Source organism: Muntiacus reevesi, chromosome 8 (genome assembly GCF_963930625.1).
Source record: "Muntiacus reevesi chromosome 8, mMunRee1.1, whole genome shotgun sequence".
Classification (NCBI taxonomy): Eukaryota; Metazoa; Chordata; class Mammalia; order Artiodactyla; family Cervidae; genus Muntiacus; species Muntiacus reevesi.
In genome coordinates this window covers 64,786,633-64,812,504 of record NC_089256.1, presented here as the reverse complement: position 1 = coordinate 64,812,504, position 25,872 = coordinate 64,786,633, and the positions used below count along the sequence as shown (strand labels likewise).

The following is a 25,872-nucleotide window of genomic DNA, read 5'->3' as shown; positions in this document are numbered from 1 at the left end:
TTGAGAGATATGATGTGACTTTTCTGCTCAAGACTCATCATGAACCCTGCATGCTTTTCATTTTTATCTTAAAGTAGGCTCAGGTGTTAATAAAATTCATCTAGCAGAACTTTCTCTAGTGTTGGGGGACAGATACATTGTTTTCACTTAGAATAGGCAATTTCTTGACTACTAAATAAACTTTAGAAACCTCAGCATAAGTTTTGCTTTTCCAGGAAAAAAGTTTGCTGATTAAAAATAATAAAATCAGTAGTATTAGCAACACTGTTATTTCTCTAGCTCTACTTATAATGTCCTCTTTTCAAAACAGTTGAAAAATATAAATATGAAAACTTATCTACTTTTTATCTCACTATGATTAGACAGAAAGTTATGAAAAGAATCCTTTGAAAAGAAATGCAATGTAATTATATCACTTGTAAATTAATAAAATTAAGCTACACTTTGCCTCCTTCCCTAAGTTTTACTGATCTAAAAATAATAGTTCTGTATGTGTTCATTTTTCTACAGGGGATCTCATTTTTAAATTGCTCCTTAATACAGGACATTGATTCATAACCTCAGGGCCTTAGTAAGTGGCTTCCTTGAAGATGATACTATTTTGGATTTATTCACAAGAAGTAATCCCCTTGAATGACTCAGATAATTTTTTTTTTTTTTTTAGTTTACTTAAGAAATTCTTCAGGAATTCTTTGTGAGATAGAAGTAGGGAAAATATTATCACTTTGCTGATAGGGATGTCAAGGCTTAGAGATTTGTTCAAGGTCAAAGAGAAAGTCATTGGTAAAGTGAGAAACTTGAATCCTAGCATCCTTGCTTGTATTTTAGTTCTACTAAAATAACTTCCTGTATTTCTTGGATCTGCATTAATGTAGAGTTTTGCATTTTGGAACCCAGGCAAAATTTTAAAATCTAGAATACTTACAAAAGATTATATATTCTAAAACGCATTCACAATTATTTCTTTTCATCATTGCCTTTCAATATGAAAAAGTCATAGGACTTAAGCCTATTATTCCATTCACATAAGTTGCTTAGACTTCAATATAGGTCTCTAAGTCTGTGTATTTTATTTTTTTTCTTTTGGCATGGGAATATCCCAGTGGGTCCATACATCTGTGTCCTCAATGCATATGGCACCAGAATAAATTATATCCCAGGTTATTTGTGGCTCTAACAATATTTAGTCAATTTCCTTTCTCAGCAAACTTAAAAATTCATGCAAACCAGATTTATGCAAATCATGTTTGTGATTCGGCTGTGGTCAGGTTCAGGAAGCAGAATCCTGTGTAACTGCCATGTAGGATGTGATTTAAAGTTGAGGATTTAAAGTTGAGGATTTAGAAGAGCAGTGCAATGTGTGTGGTGGCACACACTGGACATTTAAATATACAGTGATATTTAAAGATGCAGAGGGGTATGCAAAGATGACAATGTGCAAATTCCCACAAATATGCATAATTCATGGTAAATTAGTATATGTCTAATCATAGCAAAGTACACGATTTTCTTGCAATCCCTTCCTTTCCTTTTTAAATTGATAACTGGCATCTTGAAAGAAGGGAAAGATGTGGGTGGTCACCACAGAAGCCAGGGAAAGTTGTGCGGTATGTATATCTAAGGCTGATTCATGTTGATGTATGGCAGAAACCAACACAATATTGTAAAGCAATCATCCTCCAATTAAAAATAAATAAATTAAAAACCATACTGTCCCCCAAATGCCCAAGGATCTCCTTGATTCAGCATAAGGCAACTATTAAAATGACATCTATAAAAATAAATGATGATGTGGAAAAAATGAGTCTGGCATAATACAAAAAGAAGGAGATGCAAAATGGAATGCACACTAACTGCAGCTATGTAAAAAATTGAAATTATGCTTGTGACTATGCAAAAATGAGAGCGTATGTAAAAATGAAGGGTTCTTGGGTACAGGGGAGATACTCTTGATCTGGTCAAAGTTTCTCATAAGGGAGTAACCAGGGAAAGAGAAGAGACCCCAAGGATGACTGTCAGTGCTGCTATTGGGAGGATGTGGGAGTTATCAGAAGCTTGGAGGGGCAGAGTTGTGGCAATGAAAGTCTGAAGGGGTGGCAGAACATCACTTCTCAGACCACTTTTCTAGATGGGTAAGCAGGAAAACTATAGATCTGCCGACACCTGGGATAAACCAGCTCTACCCGGTAGTTCAGCAGGGACTTCAGCCTGAGAAGAAAGGTCAGCCGCTGTGGGGCAGCTGGTAGAGTGACATTTCCAGAGCACAGTTATGGAAAGCTCTTCAACAAATGCTGAAATGATGGGCTTTCCTGTTCTGTTCCAGGCATGGATATTTTCAAATGTGGTGAGCACAGAGGCAATTCTAGGTGCAAAGTAAAGATTTAACTTATCATGAGAAGCACCTCAGATGTGAGGACTTGAGCCCATGTAGCAACCCTAACGTAGGACCTGACTTTTACTGATTATTTAGCAGGTAACCTGATCCTACCATTCAGTCCAGGGCAGGGTCCCAATGGCCTCGGAGGTGAGCAGTTATCCAAGGACTGGGCAACTGCCCTTTTTCATAGATTCGCTTTCGGGCTTCTGTGTTTATGACTCTTTTACACCCACACACACATGAATAATGTCTTTTGAAGGAAGAATATTTCTTTTTCAATTTATCCATCTTAGATGATTAATACTTTTTAAAAATCCTATACATCTTTCTCTTATAAACAGAAAAGGTTTCTCAGGTTTTACCCTATTAGATTCCTAGCACAGTCAAGATGACATTAATAACAGATCTCCTTGATAAGTCAGGGAAGCATGAGGAAAGGACAGCTTCTTAACTGTGAACTCCTTGGACCCTGGGCAGTCATGCACAGCCACACAGACTGTGCACACAGCACATCTCTTTGGGGTTGTGCAAAGCAGTAGCCTAGCATAAAATTCCCTATGCCTTAGTGTACATTGGGAAATGGGGGATAATGGCACCTACATCATAGATTTGTCGGGAGGATTAAATGAGTTGCCAGGAAAAATATCAACAACCTCAGATATGCAGATGACACCGCTCTATTGATAGAAATTGAAGAGAGTCTCAAGATGAGGGTGAAAGGGGAGAGTGAAAAAGCTGGCCTGAAACTGAACATCAAAAAAACTAAAATCATGGTATCTGGTCCCATCACTTCTTGGCAAATAGAAGAGGAAAAAATGGAAACAGTGTCATTTTATTTTCTTGGGTTTCAAAATCACCATGGATGTAATTGCAGCAATGGAATTAAAAGATGCTTGCTCCATGGAAGAAAAGCTATGACCAACCTAGACAGCATATTAAAAAACAGAGACAATACTTCACTGACAAAGTTTCATCTAGTCAAGGCTATGGTTTTTCCAGTAGTCATGTAGGGATGTGAGAATTGGACCATAAAGAAGGCTGAGCACTGAAGAATTGATGCTTTCAAAGTGTGGTGCTAGAGAAGACTCTTAAGAGTCCCTTGGACAGCAAAGAGATCAAACCAGTCAACCCTAAAGGATATCAACCCTGAATATCCATTGGAAGGACTGATGGTGAAGCTGAAGCTCCAATATTTTGGCCACCTGATGAAAATGGCCCACTCACTGGAAAACATCCTGATGCTGGGAAAGTTTGAAGGCAAAAGGAGAAGGGTGTGGCAGATGATCAGATGGTTGGAAAACATCACCAACTCAATGGACATAAGTTTGAGCAGACTCCAGGAAATAGTGAAGGACTGGGAAGCCTGGCGTGCTGCAGTCCATGGGGACGCAAAGAGTCAGACACAACTTGGTGACTGAACAACAATAAATATAAATACATATATACATATATAGTGTTTAGAACAGGGTATAGTACATGCATAGTAAATGCTATATAACTATTGCTTTAATAAAAATTGTTTAAGATTAGAAAAGCTTATGGCAAAGATTACATTAATAAGTTTTACTTCTTGGTCTCCATCAGCTATACTTGCTTTATGAAAAAACATGGGTCACAGGATTGTTTGAGTAGGTTCATTTTAATAAATGAAGCCAGGAGGGAATATCTGCAAGGTTAGAAACAGTTAAATAAAGGACTGAAGATCCCTAATTTATTTTAACTCCTTTTCTTTTGTAGTGCTAGGAAATAAGAGTTTAATTGTCTTTACCAAAATAGTAATTGATCCTTTCTTGACACCAAAAATTTGAATAGTCTAAAAAACTGCACCTCAAAGCGTTATGTGGATAGGAATTCCTGGTAGGCTTATGAAAACCGATTCCTGGTCCCCACTCACCCTTAGAGACTTTGATTCAGTCTGGAACTTGGAGTATGAATTTCTAACATAATGTAGGTGATGCTGATGCTGCTGGTCCATGAACTTCTCTTTGAGTCACTGAGCTCTTCTGCAAACCCACAACTTGTCCTGGGAATACAGGAAGCACTAGGAAGCCTGTAACTTTTTCAGGACCATGGCTAGGAAAATAACACACATCTCAGAGGCCTGAGGGTCCTAAATGCTCCCTTAGGTCCTCAGTTCTAAATCTCCTGTAGCACTGGTACCATAACTGCCTATTGACTGAAGCTCCACACTGTACTATTGGTTTCTTAGAGGCCATGCTTGTGTTTATGTAATTTCTGTGTCCCAGCACCAGGCAAACACCTAGCAAGAAATAGGCTGTTAAGAAGTTTTTGTAAGATAAGTAGATGAAGTAGGAGGTTAGATCATTTCCATTGAAATGCTATTTTTTTTTTTTTAAGCAGCATTCCCTGTATCTTTGGAAGTTATTTTGTTACCATATAATTAAAAAGAAGACAATTTAATTTTGCTCACAGTTTATCTTAGAACCAGTTTTTAAACATATGATTCTCTGCTTAGTGGTCTCCCCTAAATACTGAACGCTAAATGTTGCCAGCATTCCCTGAGCTGGTTCTCCTGGGTTCTCCACTGCTCTCCCTCCTGTATCCCATGAGAGGGAACAGGGCAGAATCAAACCCCAATGTTCTTTAGAACAACAAAAGGTATACATGAAGCATTCTCCCCCACAACCAAACCCCAGAAGATACATAGCAAAACTGTTTACATACCACATGTCTATAAACAATAGTTTCTCAGATTTTTCTGTTTTCCCACTTGCTGCTGCTTCTTCTTCGGCATAGGCCTTATTTTCACTTTTGTTTTCTTTTTCCCCCTTCTCACTCTCCCCTATAACTATGGGGTTTAGGATGTCTGTCTGCAGAGCCAAGAGGGGCTTGTTCCTTCTCTTTCTCCTCTCCTGGCTTCTGGATTCTCAAAGGGGAAAGTCTATAGCAGGACTGTGAGTAGGCCTCCTTCCCTCCATCTACACCCTTCTACTCCTAGGGGAGATGTCAGAAGATTTGGTGATGTGCATCACGTATGTATACACACGCACAGGACAAAGGCAAAAAGGGAGGAAGAGTGTAACACACCTGTGGTGCTTCAAGTTGATCAGTATGAATGGGATATGGAGTTGCGGTGGCATTGGGTAAGAATAACAGGGTAGTCAGGGCCTGGACCACCCATGGCCTGGGAGCCCAACTGAGGAGTTTGCACCATATTTGGGACACAGCAAGAGACATCACTTCTCTTCACATCTTGAGTATCTATCATCTGTAAGCCAAGCAGCATTGTGGTCCATGCATGTCTTGTATGGCTACTGTGGTTCATAAAACCACAAAAGGATTTAAAATCCTTTAGATGAAAGGGTAAGATTGCTCATTCACTTAATGAAAGATATATTGTGTCAATTTTTTCTTTAATGCAAAGTTTCCAAGGTTCTGTATCTTTAGCTTAAAAGTTTAAGAATAACAAAGCCTGTTTGTGAGCTTCAACTTGTTTTGTTCTGCACTAAACAAGTTGATTAAAAAAATTCATCAACTGATGCATTATCACTCATTTCTTTTTCAGAAACTACTTCCATAGTTCACAAAAATTAATGTGTCAATTTTGGGGACACATTTAAAGATAGAAGCTGAGAGTGTAGGGAAGTGATAATTGGACAATTTTTGACTGGAAGAAAACTACTTGCCTCCATGTTTAGTGTTTTTCTACAACAAGAATTCATTAATTATTCACAAATTACACAAATGAGATAATTTTGTTAGAAAAAAGTGATGAATGAATTTTTTTTTTCTATTCAGGACATCCGGCACAAGGCCGAGATGGTACATTCTCTCACCATTTCTTTATTAAGTCACTTATTCATATGTTTAAAGAATGAGATCATTTGGCAAAAAAAAAAAAAAAAATACTATGATGAGGGATAAATAACAATTGTGCTGAATGATCATTTGTGTGTGCATATGTTTTTCCTAGATCACGAGCTAGGAAGGAAGTGGTACTCACTGACTGGGGGTAGACTACGTGAAAAACTAATTACTAAAAAGGGAAATGACAGAATTATAGGGTTGTTTTGAAGAAAGAGAAGGAAGCAATTGAGCATTAAAAAAAACAAAACACGGCAGGTTTGCAAGAGCTGTGTTTCTGTCAAAGCTTATATAAGCAGTACCAGAATAAGAGACACATTCCAGAGGCGGGGATCAGAGTACGGGGCTGAGCAGAAAGGAGAAGACATGTATTGCAAAGTCTGGATGGGAGAGAAATAAAGGCATGACCACAGAAACGACAAGGTCAGTGTAAAGGCAGAGAACAGGCATCTAGGTCTGAAGTCAGAAGAGAAGGAAGGGAAGTCTACTCTCTAAATTCTCTCTCCTGTTTAAGTATCAAAAGAAGAAAAAAAAAATTTTCTGTATGGTCTATCTCTTCCTTAGTCATTTTTATTTATCAGATTTTGAATTTGTAACATAAATAGTTTCAGTATAAATATTTCCACCCACAGCTGTTTTTCAGAACCCTGATAACAGACACTGATGGAGTCAGTAATCAGTGAGGTCACACGCAAGGTTCATTAGACAAAGTGCTGGGAGCTCACTTCAGAATGGATGGACTAGGAAGCTAGATGTTGGACTGTGGGCCTGCTTCACAATCCCCACAACCAACTGAAAGGGTTATGATAAGCTGATCCAAGCGAAGACCAGAGAGACGAGCTGTGGAAAAACCCTCTGCTTCAATGGGGAGGAAATGCTTTGCTAATCTTCCTAGGGGGATCTTAGGAGATTCAGATTTCTTTAAAAATCTTTAATATTTGTACCCTGATATACAATGGAATGTATTCCTTGGTGGCTCATATGGTAAAAGAGTCTGTCTGCAATGCGGGAGACTTGAGTTCCATCCCTGGGTCAGGATGATCCTTTGGAGGAGAAAATGGCAACCCACTCCAGTATTCTTGCCTGAAAAAAATCCCATGGACAGAGGAGCTTGGTGGGCTACAGTCCACAGGGTCGCAAAGAGTCAAACACGACTGAGTGACTTCACTTCACTTCCATACAGTGGGAAGCTGTCACAAAGCTTGTGAGAGCCCCTCTATGAAGTAGGAAGCATCTTATATAAATATCCTTTCGTAAAAGTCCATCAAATTTAATAGAGTTAGCTGTGTGTTTGAAATACATGATCTCAAGTGATTTTTCTAGACTGACTGGTATGCTTAGCTTACCAGCATGAGGGAATTTAGAAGAAAGGATAAAAAGTAGTTTAATTTAGGAAGGCAGTTATAGGGGTGGATGAATAAAGCCAGGACATGAAACTGCAGACCCGAATTCTAATATTTCTTGTGATAAAAAATAATCTAAGTGATAGAGTCAAGTTACTTCCCTATTCCAAGACTCAAGTTACTTTGGATGAAGTAGAACCAATATAATTAAACTTCATAGCAGCAGCACCCTTTCATCACTCAAAGTTTCTCTGCATACCTAGGGGCCGACTTACTCTAAGGGACTGCACCACAGGCATAAACCCCCCTCCTCTGTTTAAAGCAGCTGGGAATGGGTTCCATGGAGCACAATTTAAAAATCACTGCATTAGATTCTCTTCTGAAATTCCTTCTAGCTCTAACGTCTACAGTTTTCAGACTGACTGGATAAACTGACTTAAAACAATCAAAAAACAAAACCAGTAAAAGCACAACAAACATTCCACAGTGAAAGGCTGAATGGTTTCCTTTCAAGCTGTGTTCCAAATGGCTGAGTTTCAGCACTACTGTCCTGGCCTGTTATTTTCATATATCACATCATTTTTATACTCAGCAAGTCAGCTCATGTCATTTCAATTTTACATATATTTTTCTCAGTGACTAAAGATGCTGCCAGCACTTTCCCCCATTAGATTAAAAACTGGGCTATCTAAAAATTACTTACATCTATTTATTTTTCCAACTTGAAAGTTTAGTTTTTTTTTTTTTAATGCTGCATGTAATGAACATAGGCTGTACAATAATATCCTAAAATTAAAATACCTAGTGGAATTTAAGATGTTTGTTGAACTTGAAGTGGTTACTCATGGTCTCTCTCTTAGTGATTACAGGTTTTCATTGAACCCTGTGGTTTGCATTACTATTTGCGAAGTTGGGGAAGATGGACTGGTGAAGAAGGCTGGGTGTTTCCCCTCTACAAGGTGGGTACCTTGCTAACTCTCTGAGATGCTAAGTTGGTAAGAAGAGGAGGTGGTAAAAGTCCCGAATAGGAAATATCAGCAATACTGTCTGCTTACAAATATCTGACCTACTCATTTTATCAAGTGGGGATATTTTATGTTTTAGGTTAACTAGTTCTTTTTTGAGGTACTCGGACCTCGGGAGACAGAAGGCCATCTAACAATTATATCTTAACGCCCATTGTTTTAATCCGGTCAACAACTGGGTTAGGTTAGTTTCAAGGGAGAGGCTTGGAAGCAGGAGGTATAAAGAAGGAGAGAAACAGGGGGAGAGCAGGGGCCCACCCAGGTAAGGGACATCCTACTTTCCTTTGATCTGAGAGTCTCACAAGTGTAACAGGTCACAGACTGGAACCCCAGGGCTGTATACACACCCACACTGTTTTGACCACACAAGGTTATAAAATTTAAAAACTGATTTAAAATTTTTAAAAAGTATATTTGTTGCTTTTCTTGAAAAATGAGTATATGTGGTCACCCTGAGCCCATTTTCAATAGGATGGCAATTAGCTGGGGCTGGTAGGTGTTGCCCTTGTAGGGGGGCCAGCGGGTGATCTCAGCCACTGTCTTCCTCACTTCTTGGTTTTCTTACACATAGTCCATTCTCATCTCTGAACTTGGATGATCAAAGGAGGCATTTGTATCTATGACCTCAGAATAGACTTTATTGTTTAGTAGTAGTATAATGTAGTCCTGAAGAAACCCAAGGGGATTCTACACCTACTCAATCCAAGGCTTTTACCATCAACTCCCACCACTCACCCACTGCAGTATGGGACATTTATAAAGCACTTAATTCATGCCACACACTCTGCTAAGCACTTATTTACAGCAACTTATTTATCCCAATAGCTGCTTTATGAAGTAGATAGAATTTTCTTCATTTTATAGCAGAGCAGCCTGAGGCTGGTTAATTTTTCCCGATATAGCTACTAGATGGCTGTAGTCTTTCATTCAGATTCCTGACTGTGAAAGCCTCGCTCTTAACCACTGTATAACACCCGTTACACTCACAGTGGCCAACATGAGCAGGGGCGGAGGAGCCGGCAGACCCGAAAAGGCACCAGACTAGAGTATCTAACGGTGCCCTACCGAGGCACACAGCCCGCTCACTGGGAAAGCAGTGTGAATAAACACAGAGATGTGAAGACCAGCTCAACATTCAGGAACCTGAGCTGCTGGTGGAAAGAACATGCGACGAAACAGCCGTGGGCCTGGATTCTAAACTCTGCTCTGACTGGAGGAGGCTGCATTGAACACGAGGCTCCTCAGGGAGGCACCCCCATTTGAACCCCGCAGCAGAAGTCTGGGCCAGATGGTATTATTCCATTTTACAGATGAAGAAACAGAAACTCTGAGAACTTCAGCTGCTCACTCCCAGGCCTTCTGCTTAGTAAGCGACAAGGCTGAGAGTGGAAACTAGGACGATGGCCGCCTCCTTCATTTCAGGTCTCTCCTGTCTGCCTCTGTGTCACTCTCAAGAGTCACCCTCTACATTTTCTGGCCTTCTACCTTCAGATCTCAGTAACATGTCAGAAGACTCTGAAATTAAGATAGTAGGTCTGTCCTTTTAGTTTTTCCTGGAGTCAGAGGTGATGCCTAGGGAAATCAGTACACTAACCTGAAATGTATGAAGTCGAACCCACCCACCCCATCCCCTCCAAATCCCTCAGCATTGTAAGTTTACAAGGAAAAATTAAGTTACTCTGCAATACTGTGATTTCTACCCCATGCCCCCTTCCCAATTACCTAACTCAGGTTAGATAATTGAACTATTTTCATATTACTTGACACAAATAGGTAATGTTTTCATATTATTACTTGACACAAGTAGGTAATGTTTAAGAATAAAAGATGAGTGAAAATGCGTTTATCACAGTTACTTTTCTGTTTAACCTTTTGCAAAACTTTCCCCTTGCCTTGTATAACACTTGCTGATGATAAATAGCTTTGCTGACAGATGGCATTGATTGGACTACAGTAGTGAATTTTTGTTTACTCTAATGCTGATTTCATATAGACAGCAAATTTAAAAAGCTTTGGTCTCTCTCATCACACATAAATATGGCTTATTTTCACTGAACCATTTCTCATCTATCAGTCTCTCTGGGGAAAATGCTAATGAGCCTATGTCTGTTGTGAGCATAATGGGGGCAACCACAACTGCACAATGTGCTTGGTCCTTCAGAATCTCACTGCATCCTGTTTCCGAATCACAAACTGCTGCCCAGTTTGTTTCTTTCTTGCAAGTCTAGAGGGGGTTTCTGTTCTTGGTGACCAACACGGAGTTCCAAGAAGGTACCCAGGGAGAGTGTTATATGTGACGTCAAGAGACAAGGTCTCAAGCTTTATAAGTCTTATCAGAAGTAAATGGAATCTGAATTATATTTAAGTCACCACATTGATATGGCAAGAAAAGCACTGGCCAGATGGTGCAGAGTACAACAAGGCAGTGACACATATCACCCCCATTCCTTTCACTATTTATGAGTCCAGAATCAGGTCAGCTGCTTAGATGGTGGTATGACCACATTAACTGTTAGTACAAGAAGGAAGCTCGATATCCTTTCCTGTTTTTCTGTTTTTCTCATTCCTCCATTTTTCTTTCACATTGGCCTATATTTTCCTCTTTAGGATTCATTCCCACAATGACCACTAGGATAAAATTACAATCCTACTCAAATGCATTTCTGCTACTGGAAACACAAGAGGGTGTCTATACTTTGCCTCTTCTTTTTCTTAAAGGAAAATTCATAGGTATTCTAGTTTCCATGGCTTTCTGCTTGGGCTTCTTCCTACGAATTTAAAAGGAGACTCTCATAAGGGTGTCAACTACAAACTGGCACCTGCCAAGAGCATTTGCCAGTGACTGAACAACAACAAGGGCGTTTGCCATCTGCCTCTGTGGAGACTGGACCCTGTGCTGCTGCAGCTGCACCTCAATACCCCCTGAGGGTGGAGAGTGAGGCACTTTGTGCTCCAGGGAGATTGGTGGAACAGGTCTTTAGATAGTTAGATATTTTCAGGACCTGATTTCTTGATCCCAATCCTTGCATCTCTTCATATCTAGAAAATCACTAAATTCCTTCATGGTGACATCAGCTCCTCATGAATAGCAGAAAACCTTTTGTAAAGTAAGCTCTTGATTACATTGAACTCCTCCTTCACCAAAATCTGATATATTGACCTTCTCCCACTACCTCTTTGGAACAGAGAGCTATCTGAGGTGCTATCTCCTAGACTGCAGTCCTCATTTTGACCCAAATAAAACTTAACTCACAACTCTCATGTTGTGCATCTTTTTAGTGAATAAGGGTTTTGGGCTAAGAAAGGTATGTTTTGTCTCTCTCCATGATGCTTCTCATGTCTGGTCAAGGCCCTCCTCAGGGAGGCTGTCTAGGGATGGGAAAGGTAAGTGGATGGTAACAACCAATTTCAGCTCTAATTATGTATATATTTGCTTGGAAGGGCATTTCTCTCCTAATAAAGCTACAGCAGCCAAGAGGGAAGTAAACTGTTAAGGAATGTTTTTCGAAAAGATTATTCCTGTGAGGGTTCAATAAGTATTGGCCAATTATGATACTTCCTAGTAGGTGGTTATTTTATATAATTACAGCTCTGAAGCAAATCAGCTTCTTAATGCCCACCTATGGGATGCTCAGTAATGGGTGGCCATAGGGAGCTATGTAGGATGATAGACGGTATACTGGATTGCACATCAAGAGGGAAGGCTGGCTTCCAGTGGTCTCTCTGCATCTAACCAGGGACTCAGAGCAACTCGATTCAGCTTTCCAGATCTCAGTATTCCTGTTTGCTAAATTGGGGTTTTTGGGGTGGTATTATGGACTGAATGTTTGTGTCTCCTCCAGATTCATATATTGAAGCCCTAACCTTTAATGTATTTGTATCTGGGGACAGACCCGCAAGGAGATGATAACAGTTAAATGGTGTCTTAAGAATGGGCCCTAATAAGAGGAAGAGACACCAGAGCTCCCTCTCTCTCTCTGTCAGGTGATGATGTGGGGATATAGCAGGGAAGACTCTCTTCCTATAAGCCAGAAAGACAACCTTCGCCAGAAACCAAACATACCAGCATGTTCATCTTGGACTTTCTAGCCCCTAGAGTGCTGAGAAAGAAATATGTGTTGTGTTGGCCAAGAAGGTGGTGATGACCAGCTAATTAAAATGACATACTGGTTTGTAGTTTATAAAGTACTTTTACAAACTCATTTTCTTAGAGAAACTCTAAGAGGTGGGAAGAGCAGAGTATTATTTTACAAATATGGAAACACCTCAAATCACAAGGCTACCACAAGGCTACTAAGTGGAATTCAGTCAGATGCAAACCTGAATCTTTGAGCACCTTTAGTTGTAAATGACTGTGGTTTTCTTGTTTTTATCACTATTACATTGGATATCTATGAATTTTAGTTTTTAGGTTTCCGGGTAACTCCCAGGTGAAGAATGTCAGATTTATCGCAAGTGATACATATATTTTTTCTCTTCAGAACTACAAGAGTTGTTTCCTTTGACTAGATATTCTCAAAGGTCTAGGATCAGCAGTGAGAACTGAGGATTTAGAAAAGCAAGTTGTTGGGCCCTACTTGGACCTGACCTGCAGAATCAGAAATTCTAGGGGGTGGGTGGAACCGAGCAATTCCTGAGAAGACCTCAAGGGGATTCTGAGGCTGCTAAGAACCGTGGTTCTGATCGTGTACACCTTTGTTACAAGTTGACATTTGACATTTCCCTGCCTTTTTGAACTTAAGGATATGCAGCTGCAACTCTGAGTCCTGCAATCAATCAATCTACAGCATACTGTTAAAACTATGTTGAAATGCTTGAACCTACAAGTGTATCCTCTTTACAGTGACAATATTCTATAATTTTGTGTTAGCCTTCGTTACTTCCTTTGTATCTGCTTGGAATTTGGAAACATTTTAGAAAAAAAGTTATCTTGGTCAGCATATCACAAACTTTGAATTAAACTGATTCTATTCTAATTAAAATAGTAATTTCAAAAAGATTTAAGTTACTATTTATTCAAAGTGGCTAATGTTTTTAATCACTTACGCAGGGTACTTGACCATCTACTCCCCCACACTGACCCCTGACATCTCAGTAACTTCAAAGGAAATTAACCTGTACATGAGATCTATTCCTAAACAAGAGGCACCCCCATTCAATCAGGAAAGAATATTTTAATAAATAATAAAAATAACCAAAATACATATATAAAATTTCTTTTAATATTTATCCTAGAAAGCCAAATATAGGACTAATTCTATTTTTTAATTACATGTAAATGTACATATGTATATTATATATGTTACATAATTATACATATAATGAAATATATTTATATCAAATGTCTGGATTTTAGAGGTATAAAGATTTTTATCTAATGCATCCTTTGATTACTTTCCTATGCTTGGAGTTTGAAAACTAGGGATTTCTGGAAGAGAATATGGACTTCAAAGCCAACGTGGTCCATTTATATTTCAATGACTATAGAAGTGTGTGGGTGTGTAATTACATGTTATGTGGCACCTCTTATTACTTTAGAACATTAACACTAACCTAAGAATTCTCTGGAACATTTTCCTATGTATCTCAAACAAATCTTGCCACTAAAATTTCACAAAGAGAAAAGCACAATATTGCCTTTTAAGAATAAAATCTACCCATTTCCAAAATTACTTTTCCTTATAGAGAAATAACAAAGAAATCACCTTTTACCCCCTTAAATGTGGGCAGCCAGAGTGAATAAAATCCTCATACTCTATGCTGCCTGTGATTAATGTGCTTACATAAGCAAAGCTGTGGGCTTTCAGCGGAAGCATAAGACTTACAAATCACATGACTGATAAAATGGCATGTAGCTTACACAGCGTTTGTAGAGCGACAGCTTCTGAATGACAGTTTCAATGAGCTTAGTGAACTTCTGACCATCACAGCACTCCAACTATTTTATCTTATTTAGATTTTCTTTTGGTACCACTTACTGAGATAATTTTGTAACTATGAAGATTGACTAACAAATTTCTGCCATGTTTCTGAAAAGACATATGGAGACTAAACTGAACATAAAGATTCCTCCTCCCCTGCCAAAATATGTATAATAATTATGAGAAGAAGCAATATTAGAAAAAAAGTATTTCACACACATCCACTCACAAACACACATGCACTTTTAATGTTGATCTCTTAAACTCAGGAAGAATTTTTAATAGTGTTATAAAGACTAATTAGAGTGTTTTCCCAAATATTTTACTTTGAGGTGTCAATGCTGTCATTGTTTCTACCTAGGATTTACTCATTACATCAACACCAAATAAACCTTCCCCAAAAGGAGGGACTACTTTTTACTGCCAACAGCAAACACCAAAGCCAACTCATATTCATAATTACTCATCTTTTAAAATATGTTTTGACATGAATGACTCAGCAAAGCTGGGTTACTGCCAACTGGTGCCAACTGGTCCAGTGGCACCAGAGGAAACATGAGAACTAGAGAGTCAACAGTGACTGAGAAACTCAATCTTCCCTCATCTGATCCAGGTAACAAAAGTGTTATTTTCTGAAGAAGCAGGAGAGTAGTTTCTAATTTTTAAAAGATTATTTAACAGTTAACAAAATGTGTTTAGGCATAACAATATAAATTTGTGAAAAGTGCGACAACAGAAAAACAACAGTTCTCTTTTCTGAATCCTCGAATTCACTTAAAACAAGAATAAGCTTCAGGAAAAAATGAAGAAAAGAAAGAAAAGCAGCTCTGGCAGTAGAACAATACTAAAGAACTACAAAAAGAATGGGAATTTAACTTCTTCATGATTAAGAGAGAAATTAAAAACATAACACTTTTCATTTTAAGAGAGATATGTATAGGTATGTGAATTCTCATAATATACTCAGTTGTATTTCACTTTTTTTACATTTTCCAGGGAGGTTCAGTCCTTCCACCAGAATGCCATGGTATATGGGAAACAGAGATCACACACCCAAAGAAATTAATCCGACATAGTTAAAATTATAGCTAATAGTCCAGCAGAGCACTCGGGCTCTGGTCCCACTTATTAACTGAACTGACAGTTTGGCCCTAAGCAGAAACACAGGGCCAAATCCTACATTCTTCCACCCTGGTTTACTCCGGAGCGGCAGAGTGAAGATAAGGCAAGAAAAGCCTGCCTGTAGTTTGAGTGAACCCTGCAGTATGGACATACTCTGCACCTCCTGGGGAGACGCTTTGTTCGGCCGGCTTTCCCTGGAATAGTACTTCAGTAATCACAATTACTCCAGGCCTAACAGGCCAGTCTGTAAGTCAATTGTTTCTGGTTGCTCTCTTCTGATGGTCATTTTCCCTTTTATTCAGAAACAGACACAATGGCCCCTTTAATGCAATCACCATGATGCAAAACAAACGGCATGATTAGGAAACTGTCCAAACTCAACTTGGCTTTCTGTAACTTGCTGACTGCCGTCATTCTAATAGCTTCATCTGTTCAGATCTCTTTGAATTATTTCTCTATCTCTACCTGAATACGTCGAAATCATCAGAATCACAGCCACTTACACATGAAATAGATACGTAGTTCTCTGTCTCCTTGATAATTAACAAAGACGTTAAGGGCTAGTGCCAATTCCGTGACATGAGCTGGATACCTTCCATTACCTGGTATGCCATTGTTTATGGTCTATTAAACAGTTTTCATTTCACCTTATGGGCCCATATAAAATACAAGCTAGATGTTTCTCAAATTACAAGAAGTTTTAAAGGCTATTAACTAGCTTTTTTTTGGTTTGTTTTGAAATTTGAACTCTCTAAATTTACTGCAGACAATCTGTGAAAGTAAACTGGGCAATATGTTTTAAACTTCTCAGTTTTTGAAAGTCTTTTATCCCCCTCCTCCTAAATTATAATTGTTTTACACTAACAGTAGCGTTTCTCATTTTCAAAATAAGATACATTCTGGTTCTTGTTTAAATATTTTTTCCAAACCAAATTATCATTGTTGTACTGATTCATTTTTTTAAGTAGGGTTTTCAATTCCCAAACATTCTCTTATTTTGCTCTGTTTTATTTTTCTTCATTCTTACTTACAGGACATACACGTTGACATCATGCAGAAGTCAGTGCATCAGAGGCCTTAGACAGAGAGGTCTAGCTGCTCTCAAAATCTATCTTATGCAGGCCTCAGTCAGTCAGGCTAATACAGCTGCCAGGGCAGAGCTGAAAGCTCAAAGGGCTCACAGTTGTCAAAAATCTACAATGCAACAGTAGAAAATGTATGTAAGCATTCACTTACCTGCTTTTGATCGACAATTATTTCCAGGTCTTCTTCACTGCTTAATTTTCCATATCCTTTTTCTTTACTTTTCTTGTGAAAGAATAATTTTAAATGATCATTTAGTTTCTTTCCATTAATAATGTTAATTCCTACTTAATACTTTTTAAAGATAAAAGTCTGTACTTAACCTTGTTCACTAGTCATAATACATCATTCTTTATCCCAACCTCTCATGGACAGTAGCAAATATTTTTGTCAAACTGCTGGCTTCTGCTTAGCCTCTCCCATCCAAATTATACCTTTAATCCTTTTCTGAATATTGTTATGCTTCTTTTTCAGTTCTATAGTTTCAGAAAAGATTCTTTAATAATTCAAGATAAATAATAAATTCCTAAGAGTCCTAGGGTATTTTTCTTAAACACTGAAGCTGCATTTAGTGGTCATATTATGCTTAAGACTTCAGGTACTAAATATTTTCTTTTAACCCTTCATATATTTTTAAGAATAAGCAAGTATAACACCGCTCAGATAATGAATCTTCAGATTTTCTATGTGCCGTGCCATGCTTAGCTGCTTAGTTGTATCTGACTCTTTGCAACACCATGCACTGTAGCACATTAGGCTCCTTTGTCCATGGGGATTCTCCAGGCAAGGAAATACCAGGGTGGTTTGCCATGCCCTCCTGCTTGGGATCTTCCCAACCCAGGGATGGAACCCAGGTCTCCCGCATTGCAGGCAGATTCTTTACCATCTGAGCCACCAGGGAAGCCCCAGAATACTGGAGTGGGTAGCCTATCCCTTCTCCAGGGGATCTTCCCAACCCAGGAACTGAACCAGGGTCTCCCGCACTGCAGGCTGATTCTTTACCATCTGAGGCACCAGGGAAGCCCCAGATTCTCTATATTTACCTATAAATTTGATGAAAACTAACACTGGAAGAGACAACTCAGAAATAATTTTTAAAAGGTAAATAAGAAAAATTTCAAAATTAGATAGCTTAAAAAGTTGGAAGAGTACAGGCCATTTAAAGTAATTAGCCTCCAACTAATAAAAATAAATTTAAAAAATGAATTAAAAAATATTCTTTATCGGCATTTTTTCCTCCATCTATCTGTCCCCATAGCAAAAGTTATAAAGTTAGAAAACAACACAGATCATGCCAACAATTTTACTGTTGTGTTACAGGAGAGAGATAATATGTCTGTCATCTTTTTCCCCCTTTCTCCCAGTGCAAGGGTTAAAGGAAATACCAGGAATGACAGTTACTTCTTCATAATTTCAGAAATTATTAGTACCTTGCAGAGGACCAGTAAAAAAAAGAAAAGAAAATTCACTACCTAATTAGCTGTAATCCAAGATTGCTATCTTTAAAAAATAAAAAATAAAAAAAAAACCCTGCTCAGTATTAACTATATCAACTAGAATTAAGGGAATTATAAATATTTCTTATGTTTGCATCCACTGTGCCACATTAGGATCCTCGTCTCATTATGGGAAGAATTACATCCTTCAGCAAACATGACAAAAATCTTCTTTGCATGATTCTTGTCTGTTTTCTTTCCTATAACATTTCAAAAGCAGATTTCCACATTTCCCCACTCCCCCACCCCTCCAACAAACATACCTCCTATTTTTGTTTTTTCCCCTGTGATAGAGATTTCCTGAATATTCAAGTACTAGGATGCATAAATAAAATCTGAATTCTCATTCATATATTAATGAGTTTAGCCACTTAGAACAGAACAGATGGCCACAGTATTTCTATTATTATTCTTGTCCTCATTTGAGGTTCCATTTCAAGACTGATGGAAAACAAAAAGAACAAGGTTGGTTTCAATTAAACTGACTTCCTATCACTTTGCTTTAGTATCCCTTTAGTCCACTGGTCACCATAAGATATTGTCCAGAGACCCTCTAATGCAAATCATTTAGAAATGGCTTTACTGAATATTGATCTATATACGTACCAAGTAGCTTATTTGCATGACCCGATTTCTGGACAAAAGGACATTAAGTAGAGATGGAATAGGTGCCTTTCCATCCATTTCACTGTCAGACATCCCAGAATTCTTTGCACCAGCCGCAGTGGCTTCATTGCCAGAACTTGCTGACCAGAGAACCACAGATCTTGCCCAGCAATGGTATATATAATGCGCCACACTAACCAAAGTATCCGCAGATCATTGTTTTGACTTTGTAAACGTTGTGAAACCATTGAAACTAAAATTTCTTCTTTTCTAGCTAATGTTTATCCAAGTACTGCCATGTTCCCTGACTGATGTTCTAGTTTAATGCTCAAAAATCCCCTCCATCTATTATTAATTATATACATTTTTATATTTCATCTTGTGCATATGGACTACTCAGCTTCTCTGTCAAAAAAGTTTTCAACTTTCCTTTTAATGTCCCACCCCAGACTATCTTGTGATTAGCAAATCACTACTAATAGATAAAACAATGTTGGCATTCACAGAACATAATTCAAGATTGCCCTTCCTGCCAGTACAGATTCTACTTCTCCAATTTAATCACAACTCCTTATCTGGTTTAGTACTAAATTTCCCCAGAAAGAGGCTAGATCAGGGAAGGAGATTATATTCCCAACTACTGTAAACAGAAGTTGGCATTTTCCAAGAGTGGGAGGAGGCATTTACAGCTCTGGGTTTGTACTTAAGCTCCTCGTCTCCAAACAGCAGACAACTGTACACAGTCAGAAGCTTTCCAGTTTTACTCTAGAGTTAAGCAATACTTTCTAGCTCACCCCATAACCCCATGGGGATTAAGCCTTTTCTAAGCCATCATGGTTATTCGCTCACTTACTGCTTATTTCTAGTGCGAGTATAATCCTCTTTCAAGCACTCAGCTTCCCACTTGGACTGCTTAGATCAGCCAGCCCAGGCAGGGATCTTCAGCTCTCCTCCCTCCTCCCAGCCGGGAATCCCTGTCTTCTATCTATGCACTTGGTCAAGCACAAAAAGCAACTCCATAGCTTCTGCGTGGTCTTTCACACTGGTCAAAGGACTGAACTAGAAAGAGAAAGAAAGCTAACCTCCCCACTGGCCAAGCGTGAGGAGGCGGGGCTTCTGGGGGAGGAGAAGCCGGAAGAGAATCACTTCCCGTGCTCCTCCCACCTCCCTGCAGCCACTGGAACTGGGCATTCCCACCGAGGCAGTGAGGTTAGGCCCCTGTCCTCCTCAGCCCGAGAGCATGCTACCTGCTGAGAGCAGAGTTTTGTGCACTGCCCCTCTACATGCAGCTGAGGAGGCAGCATCAGTGCAGTGAAGTTGACACAGTGAGGACCTCGAGGTGGGAGAAGGGAGGAAAGAGAAAAATTGCTGAAACCGTCTCCCACTCTGTGAGAAGTTTTCAGCTCAGGATAAGTGTCCAATGTCTGACACTCCATATACAGTATCTCCCCTCCTCCCCACACCATTATAAACCCTTTCTGAATAACTGGAAGGAGAACTATCTAGTTATATTTTTAGTACTGACGATTTTTTTTAGTATCACTGGATCAGAGTCGCTGTTTTCTTAGGAACATTGAGCCTGACCATCTTTTTTCTCTGTGAATGTTCCATCTCTCTTTAACTCTATCTACTTCTACAAAAGTGAAACAGAAAGGTGGGTATAGTCACTTGAATTAAATAAATCATAAAACTTGGAAAATGTACAGAAAATCATACATAGCCATGGATATAGAATATATTATGGAAGAAAATTTTGCAAGTAAGTAACAAAATAATAATAAAGTCTGATGGGATAGAGACCTGGAAAACGAAGCACCCAATGTTCTTTTTAGAAGAAGACTTACAAGAGTTTATGAAAAAGTGAGAGTTTTAACTGAAAGCTTCCAGTTGTGTATGGGTTGAATTAAAAGAACTCATCATATTTACTAGGAGTGGAATATATAAGGGAAATTTTGAAAGGGAAAGGAATATATGATTTAATTAATTGTGCCAATTAGCCTCAATTACAATTTTTGCCTAACTATAGATATTAAAATAAGTGTAAAGTTTTACATATAAATATTTCAAAAAATTTTATTGCTATTTCTTATTCAATACTGCAATGTGATAAACAGTAGACCTGATATTTATTAAAGTGAATGTTAATGAAAAATATATAATATACACAAAAGAAACAAAGGCTATCCTACTCTTTTCTTCGTGGTTGTCTGTATTCAATTCCTATCTTATTTTTCCTATCTTCAATCCCTTCTTTTCTACCACCTTCCTTCCTGCAGCCTACAAAATTGCTCAGTTTTTCCCTGTCCTAAAAGATGACTTCCTCACTTCTGCTTTTCCCCTAAAGGCATTCATTTAATCTCTCTTATCTCTTTATCATCAAACTTGAAAGAGTGGTCTGTGCTCACTAGTCATCAGTTCAGTTCAGTCATTCAGTAGTGTCCAGCTCTTTGTGACCCCATGGACTGTAGCACGCCAGGCCTCCCTGTGCATCACCAACTCCCGGAGTTTACTCAAACTCATGTCCATTGAGTCCGTGATGCCACCTTCCTTTCTCTTCACTTCTAAGCCAATCACAATCAGGTTGCAATTTACTGTAATTGCATTCTTGACAGTCACCAATGGACTCTTAATTATTAAATTCTATAGCAGCCCTTTTTCAGAGTTATTTGTATGAGGTGATTTAGTCACTAAGCTGTGTCCAACTCTTGCAACCCCATAGACTGTAGCCTGCCAGGCTCCTCTGTCCATGGGATTCTCCAGGCAAGAATACTGGAGGGGGTTGCTGTTTCCTTCTCCAGGGGATCTTCCTGATCCAGGAATTGAACCTGGGTCTCCTGAATTGCGGGCAGATTCTTTACCAACTGAACTACAAGAGAAATCCTATAATTGTATGAATTAGTCCCAAATGCAATTTATGACTGACTATAGATGTCAAAATAAATGCAAATATTACTTCTTTCAGTGATCAGGTCTGTATCATGATCATGTATTTTCAGAAATAGCTTTGCTGTTATTTATATTATTATAGCTGTTAAATGGTATTGCCAGCAGCTGGATAGAGGATCGATGAGAGAGGGGAGGATTGGGAAAGGAGATTGCTGTGCTAAGAAGATACTTGCTGAGTTTGTAGTGCCTTTGGGAAGTTCATCCAAGTGGAAAGATCCAGTTGTCCAGTTGGATATACAGTCTATATTTTTAGAAGAGAGATAAGGACAAGACATATGGATTGATGGAGATTAATTAAAGTTGTCAGAGAGGTCGAGCTCATTAAAAAAGAAAACGTGGAGACAGAAGAGATAAGGACTAAGGCTGACATCCTGGGGAATCGTTACATTTAAAGAATGGGCCAAGAGAAGAACCCAATGAAGGGAAGTGGAATAGGAGTGGGCTTAGGTGTAGGAGGAGAAACTCAATGCAAAGGACATACAGTTGTAGATGGTGTCAAATGCTGATGGAAGGTTAAAGAAGGAGGCAAACTGCATACTTTCACTGTATTTGGCATTTTGGAAGTCATCAAGGACGTTAGGAAAAGAAGAATTAGTGATGGTGGAACCAAGATTAAAGTAAATTAATGAATACTACTAGTGGTAATGGTGAGAGAGGACTTATTTTCTCTTAGAAAGCTTGAATGAAAAGGGAAAGAGGGACAAATTTGTTAAGGGGGTAGATCTTATGTCCTTAAGTTACAGGTTTAAAGAGAGAGAGAGAGAGAAATAGAAAGAGAGAGCAAGAATGCTAGTGCAAAGACAAAAAACACAGGGCAAGAATACTGGGAAAGTTATAGCTTTCCCTTCTTCCCTTGTGTAAAGGTATTGAGTATGTTCATAGTTCAAGAAACAGCAGTAATGAGAGTGAAAATGTAGATACGAGAGGGTGAAGGAGAATAATTCATGAAGCATGAAAGTAAGAACAAAGTGCTTCTGGAGAGAAAAAAAAGTGCCTGTTTCTCTTAAAATTGTAATTATGTGATATATGCTTACAGAAGAAAAATCTAGACGTATATTTCAAATATTAAGTCTTGTTCTCTGTATTTTCTCTTTATACTTGGGAGTTCTTCTTGAAATAAGAATGAATTTCTTTTATAACAATGATAAAAAACAAAACAAAAAATGTGATTGCTTGAGAGATCCATAAAATTGCCATAGAAAAGATTCATTTAAAGTCTACATTGCCGAAAAGCAACTGGGTTGGGGCTTTACCTTTCCTTTACTACATTTCTGGAGGAATAAATGCTAGTTTGTTTAAAATGTAGAGATTCATGCTATGGTTATTACTTCTGTCTCTTGTGGCATGTAGTGGGATGGTGAAATGGACTGTTTTATTGCATTTAATACACCCCTTTTCTTTTAACTCCCCCTTATGAGATTAAACTTAGTTTTTTTGAAATCATTTTGGCCCCATGTCTTTTCTTTTAAAAAAAGGTCCACAGTGTCAGCACGCCTCCCAACACAACTGCTGTGGATACAAAGAAATAACGAATGGAAAAAACAGAGAATGAAGGAGAAGGAACTTCTCCCCAAAGACTTGGACTAAAAGCTTGAGAGTTTCTCCATTTAGGACATAAGCTGAGACAGACCTTTTAAAGCTGGGAGCATTCTGAAATAAATAATTTTTTCTCTTAAAAAAAAAGTCACCATCTTACCAATTAAAAAGACTATTTGCAGATCTTTTATTTTTCTTTCATATGGAGGAAATAAACCTTCTGAAGAGAAAATGTCATCATTACAGAGAATCATTTACAGAAGGGCTTACACTTGGCATTTTTCAAAAACCATTTTTTTCTTTAAAAAAAAAGACATTCACAGTTGTGTTCTTCCCCCACCAACTGTGATGTTATGGCAAAAAAAGAGCCACAGGGTGCAATTTTTTAGTTTTGGGCCAGGCTTGAGCAAACATAACATATGGTAATCAAACTCAGTTCTAAAGGTATATTGCTGAGTGAAAAAAGAAATGTAAGCACAACAAATATGTTGATGCATTTTAAACCATGTTTTAAACCATAAGCATATGGCCAGATATTTAGTAATTTTTTGATTTTAGGCTAAGTCTATTTGGGAAAATAGGTACTCCAGTTACTTACTAGCTGAACAATAAAATGGCAGTGATACACAATACAATTTTCACCCTTGGCTTTGAGGTCCCCCCTTAATGCTGCCTTTTCTATCTTTAGAGTGGCTCTTGGTCTATAAGAGAATAACCTGAAGAGTGTTAAAGCTTCTTAAAATTATTTTTATATTTTCCAAGTTTCTCAAAGATGAGAATTCAACAGAAATATCCATTAAGATCACTCAATCATATGTCATTGTACAATGACATTTTCTCCAAAACACAAGTTCAGTATTAGACATGTACCTTCTTACATCTTTTCTAATATTTTATCAAATTTTATTAAAAAAAATCAAACATACAGCAAAGTCAAAAGAATTTTATGGTGAGCATCTATATACTTACTACCTAGATTTCACCACTACATTTTATTACACTTGTTTTTGGATATCTGTTCATCTGGCTGCTGATTTTAAGGCTAAGTCTAATTGGGAAAGTATAGTACATGTAGTACATATAATCACATTTTTAGATTCTTTCCTCCAAGGTTTATTTAATTTTAAACCTCAGAAAGGCAAAATCATTGGTTTAGTAAGCTTCCAAAATAAGAACACTAAAAGTTTAGGATTTGTTACCCTACAGCAAATCATTACTTTCATTTGAAAAGCAAATCAGTGAACTACATTTCTAGCATTATGTGCTAGTGACAGGAACTATCACTAGGATTAGAGAAGAGGATTTCTGATCAAAGTGCTGGGATTTTTACAGTTTTCAGTCAAAAGCAAGGGATCAAACAACTCAATATTTTGAAACAAATCAGGGTGTGATAGGCAGTTCCAGTTGATATTAATCATCATGTCCTCAATTTCATTCCCTTTGATCATATCCTGCAAATATCTTCACTGTACTCTGGGCTGTGTGGTAAGTATTTACCTCTGGTACATCCAACAAAAGTAGGAAGACTCAGGCAGGGCTAGGATGGCTAATGATTTCTCAGAGGAGTTACATATGCTCCTGGGAACAGTCCAGTACTAGGGTGGTTTACTGAGAATAAGTAGGCAAAAACAAAAATTAAACTTGAAAATTTCAGTTATGTCAGATTCAGCAGTGTTCCACATTACTTTGAGGACAATAAAGACACTCCTCTTAACCCTCCCTCCCTTCCAAAACCAAAGAAAATCACATTCAAAAAGAAAAAAAAAAAACCGCCCAAAACGAAAAAAATCATGTCCATCTTAACAGGAAAATTTTGAGTCCAGTTCTTTAATCTAAAAGGCTCTTGTCTCTATAAAAATCATTTTCATATTTTCTCTAGACTAGGCTCTTGAAGCTGTAAATGCAGTGGTAGAGCATGCAATGACTGAGCCATAAAACTCGTTTCCTGCCTGCTAAAGACAATAATGATATATATATATATATATATTTCAATCTACTAGATTTCTCAGCATTATGTGGCATTGGTGCTATTTCCAAGGCAAGGTCAAACTAAAAGTACTCCCATTTGGCAATTTTACCTGTCATCACTCAAACAGCAGGGAGTGCTTGTTGATGTTAGACAGGTAAGGGGCCTGAGAGAACTAACATCATCATTTTGAATTCTCAAGTGGAAATAAATACTTCTATCACATAAAAAGTCTCATTCTCCCCCTCCCAAACTAATAAAAGAGTGAATTATGTACTCCATACTTGAGAAAAATAAGAAACGATCTAAAACGAAAACTATTCACCTATGCCCTGCTTCTGATCCCTATTGACATGACCTCTTATTGTCATAGGCATTGGCCCCACCAGATGGGGGCAGGGCGGGTGTCACGCCCATCTCAAACACAGGTGTGCTGATCACTGGCCTCTCCAGTGGCTCTTTTCACTGGCAGCTGGTGCACCTGGCATCGCACACCTGCTGCTGACTCCTTTACAACAACTGGTCTGGACATGATGATTTTATGTCCTTGTGAAAGAAAACAGCAACCATTTGACTTTAATAAAAAGGAAAGAAAAGCTAGCTGCTTCTGTTAGCACTCTGTTTGC

General features: G+C 38.3%; 1 protein-coding gene across 4 annotated transcripts in view; it reads right to left on the bottom strand.

The window, feature by feature from the left end:
* Positions 1 to 19,821, bottom strand: part of PEX5L (peroxisomal biogenesis factor 5 like) — a 195,956-nt gene extending 176,135 nt beyond the window's left edge. For 3 of the 4 annotated variants that reach the window (XM_065942461.1, XM_065942458.1, XM_065942459.1), the window contains exons 1-2: positions 18,799 to 19,821; positions 16,850 to 16,921 (exon numbers count right to left, since the gene is read on the bottom strand). In XM_065942461.1, the coding sequence (XP_065798533.1) occupies positions 16,850 to 16,921; positions 18,799 to 18,891 (165 nt within the window). In that variant the 5' untranslated portion in view covers positions 18,892 to 19,821. The remainder of the gene's footprint in view (positions 1 to 16,849; positions 16,922 to 18,798) is intronic. The other variant, XM_065942460.1, reaches the window with a different exon arrangement.
* Between the last annotated feature and the right edge of the window lie 6,051 nt (positions 19,822 to 25,872).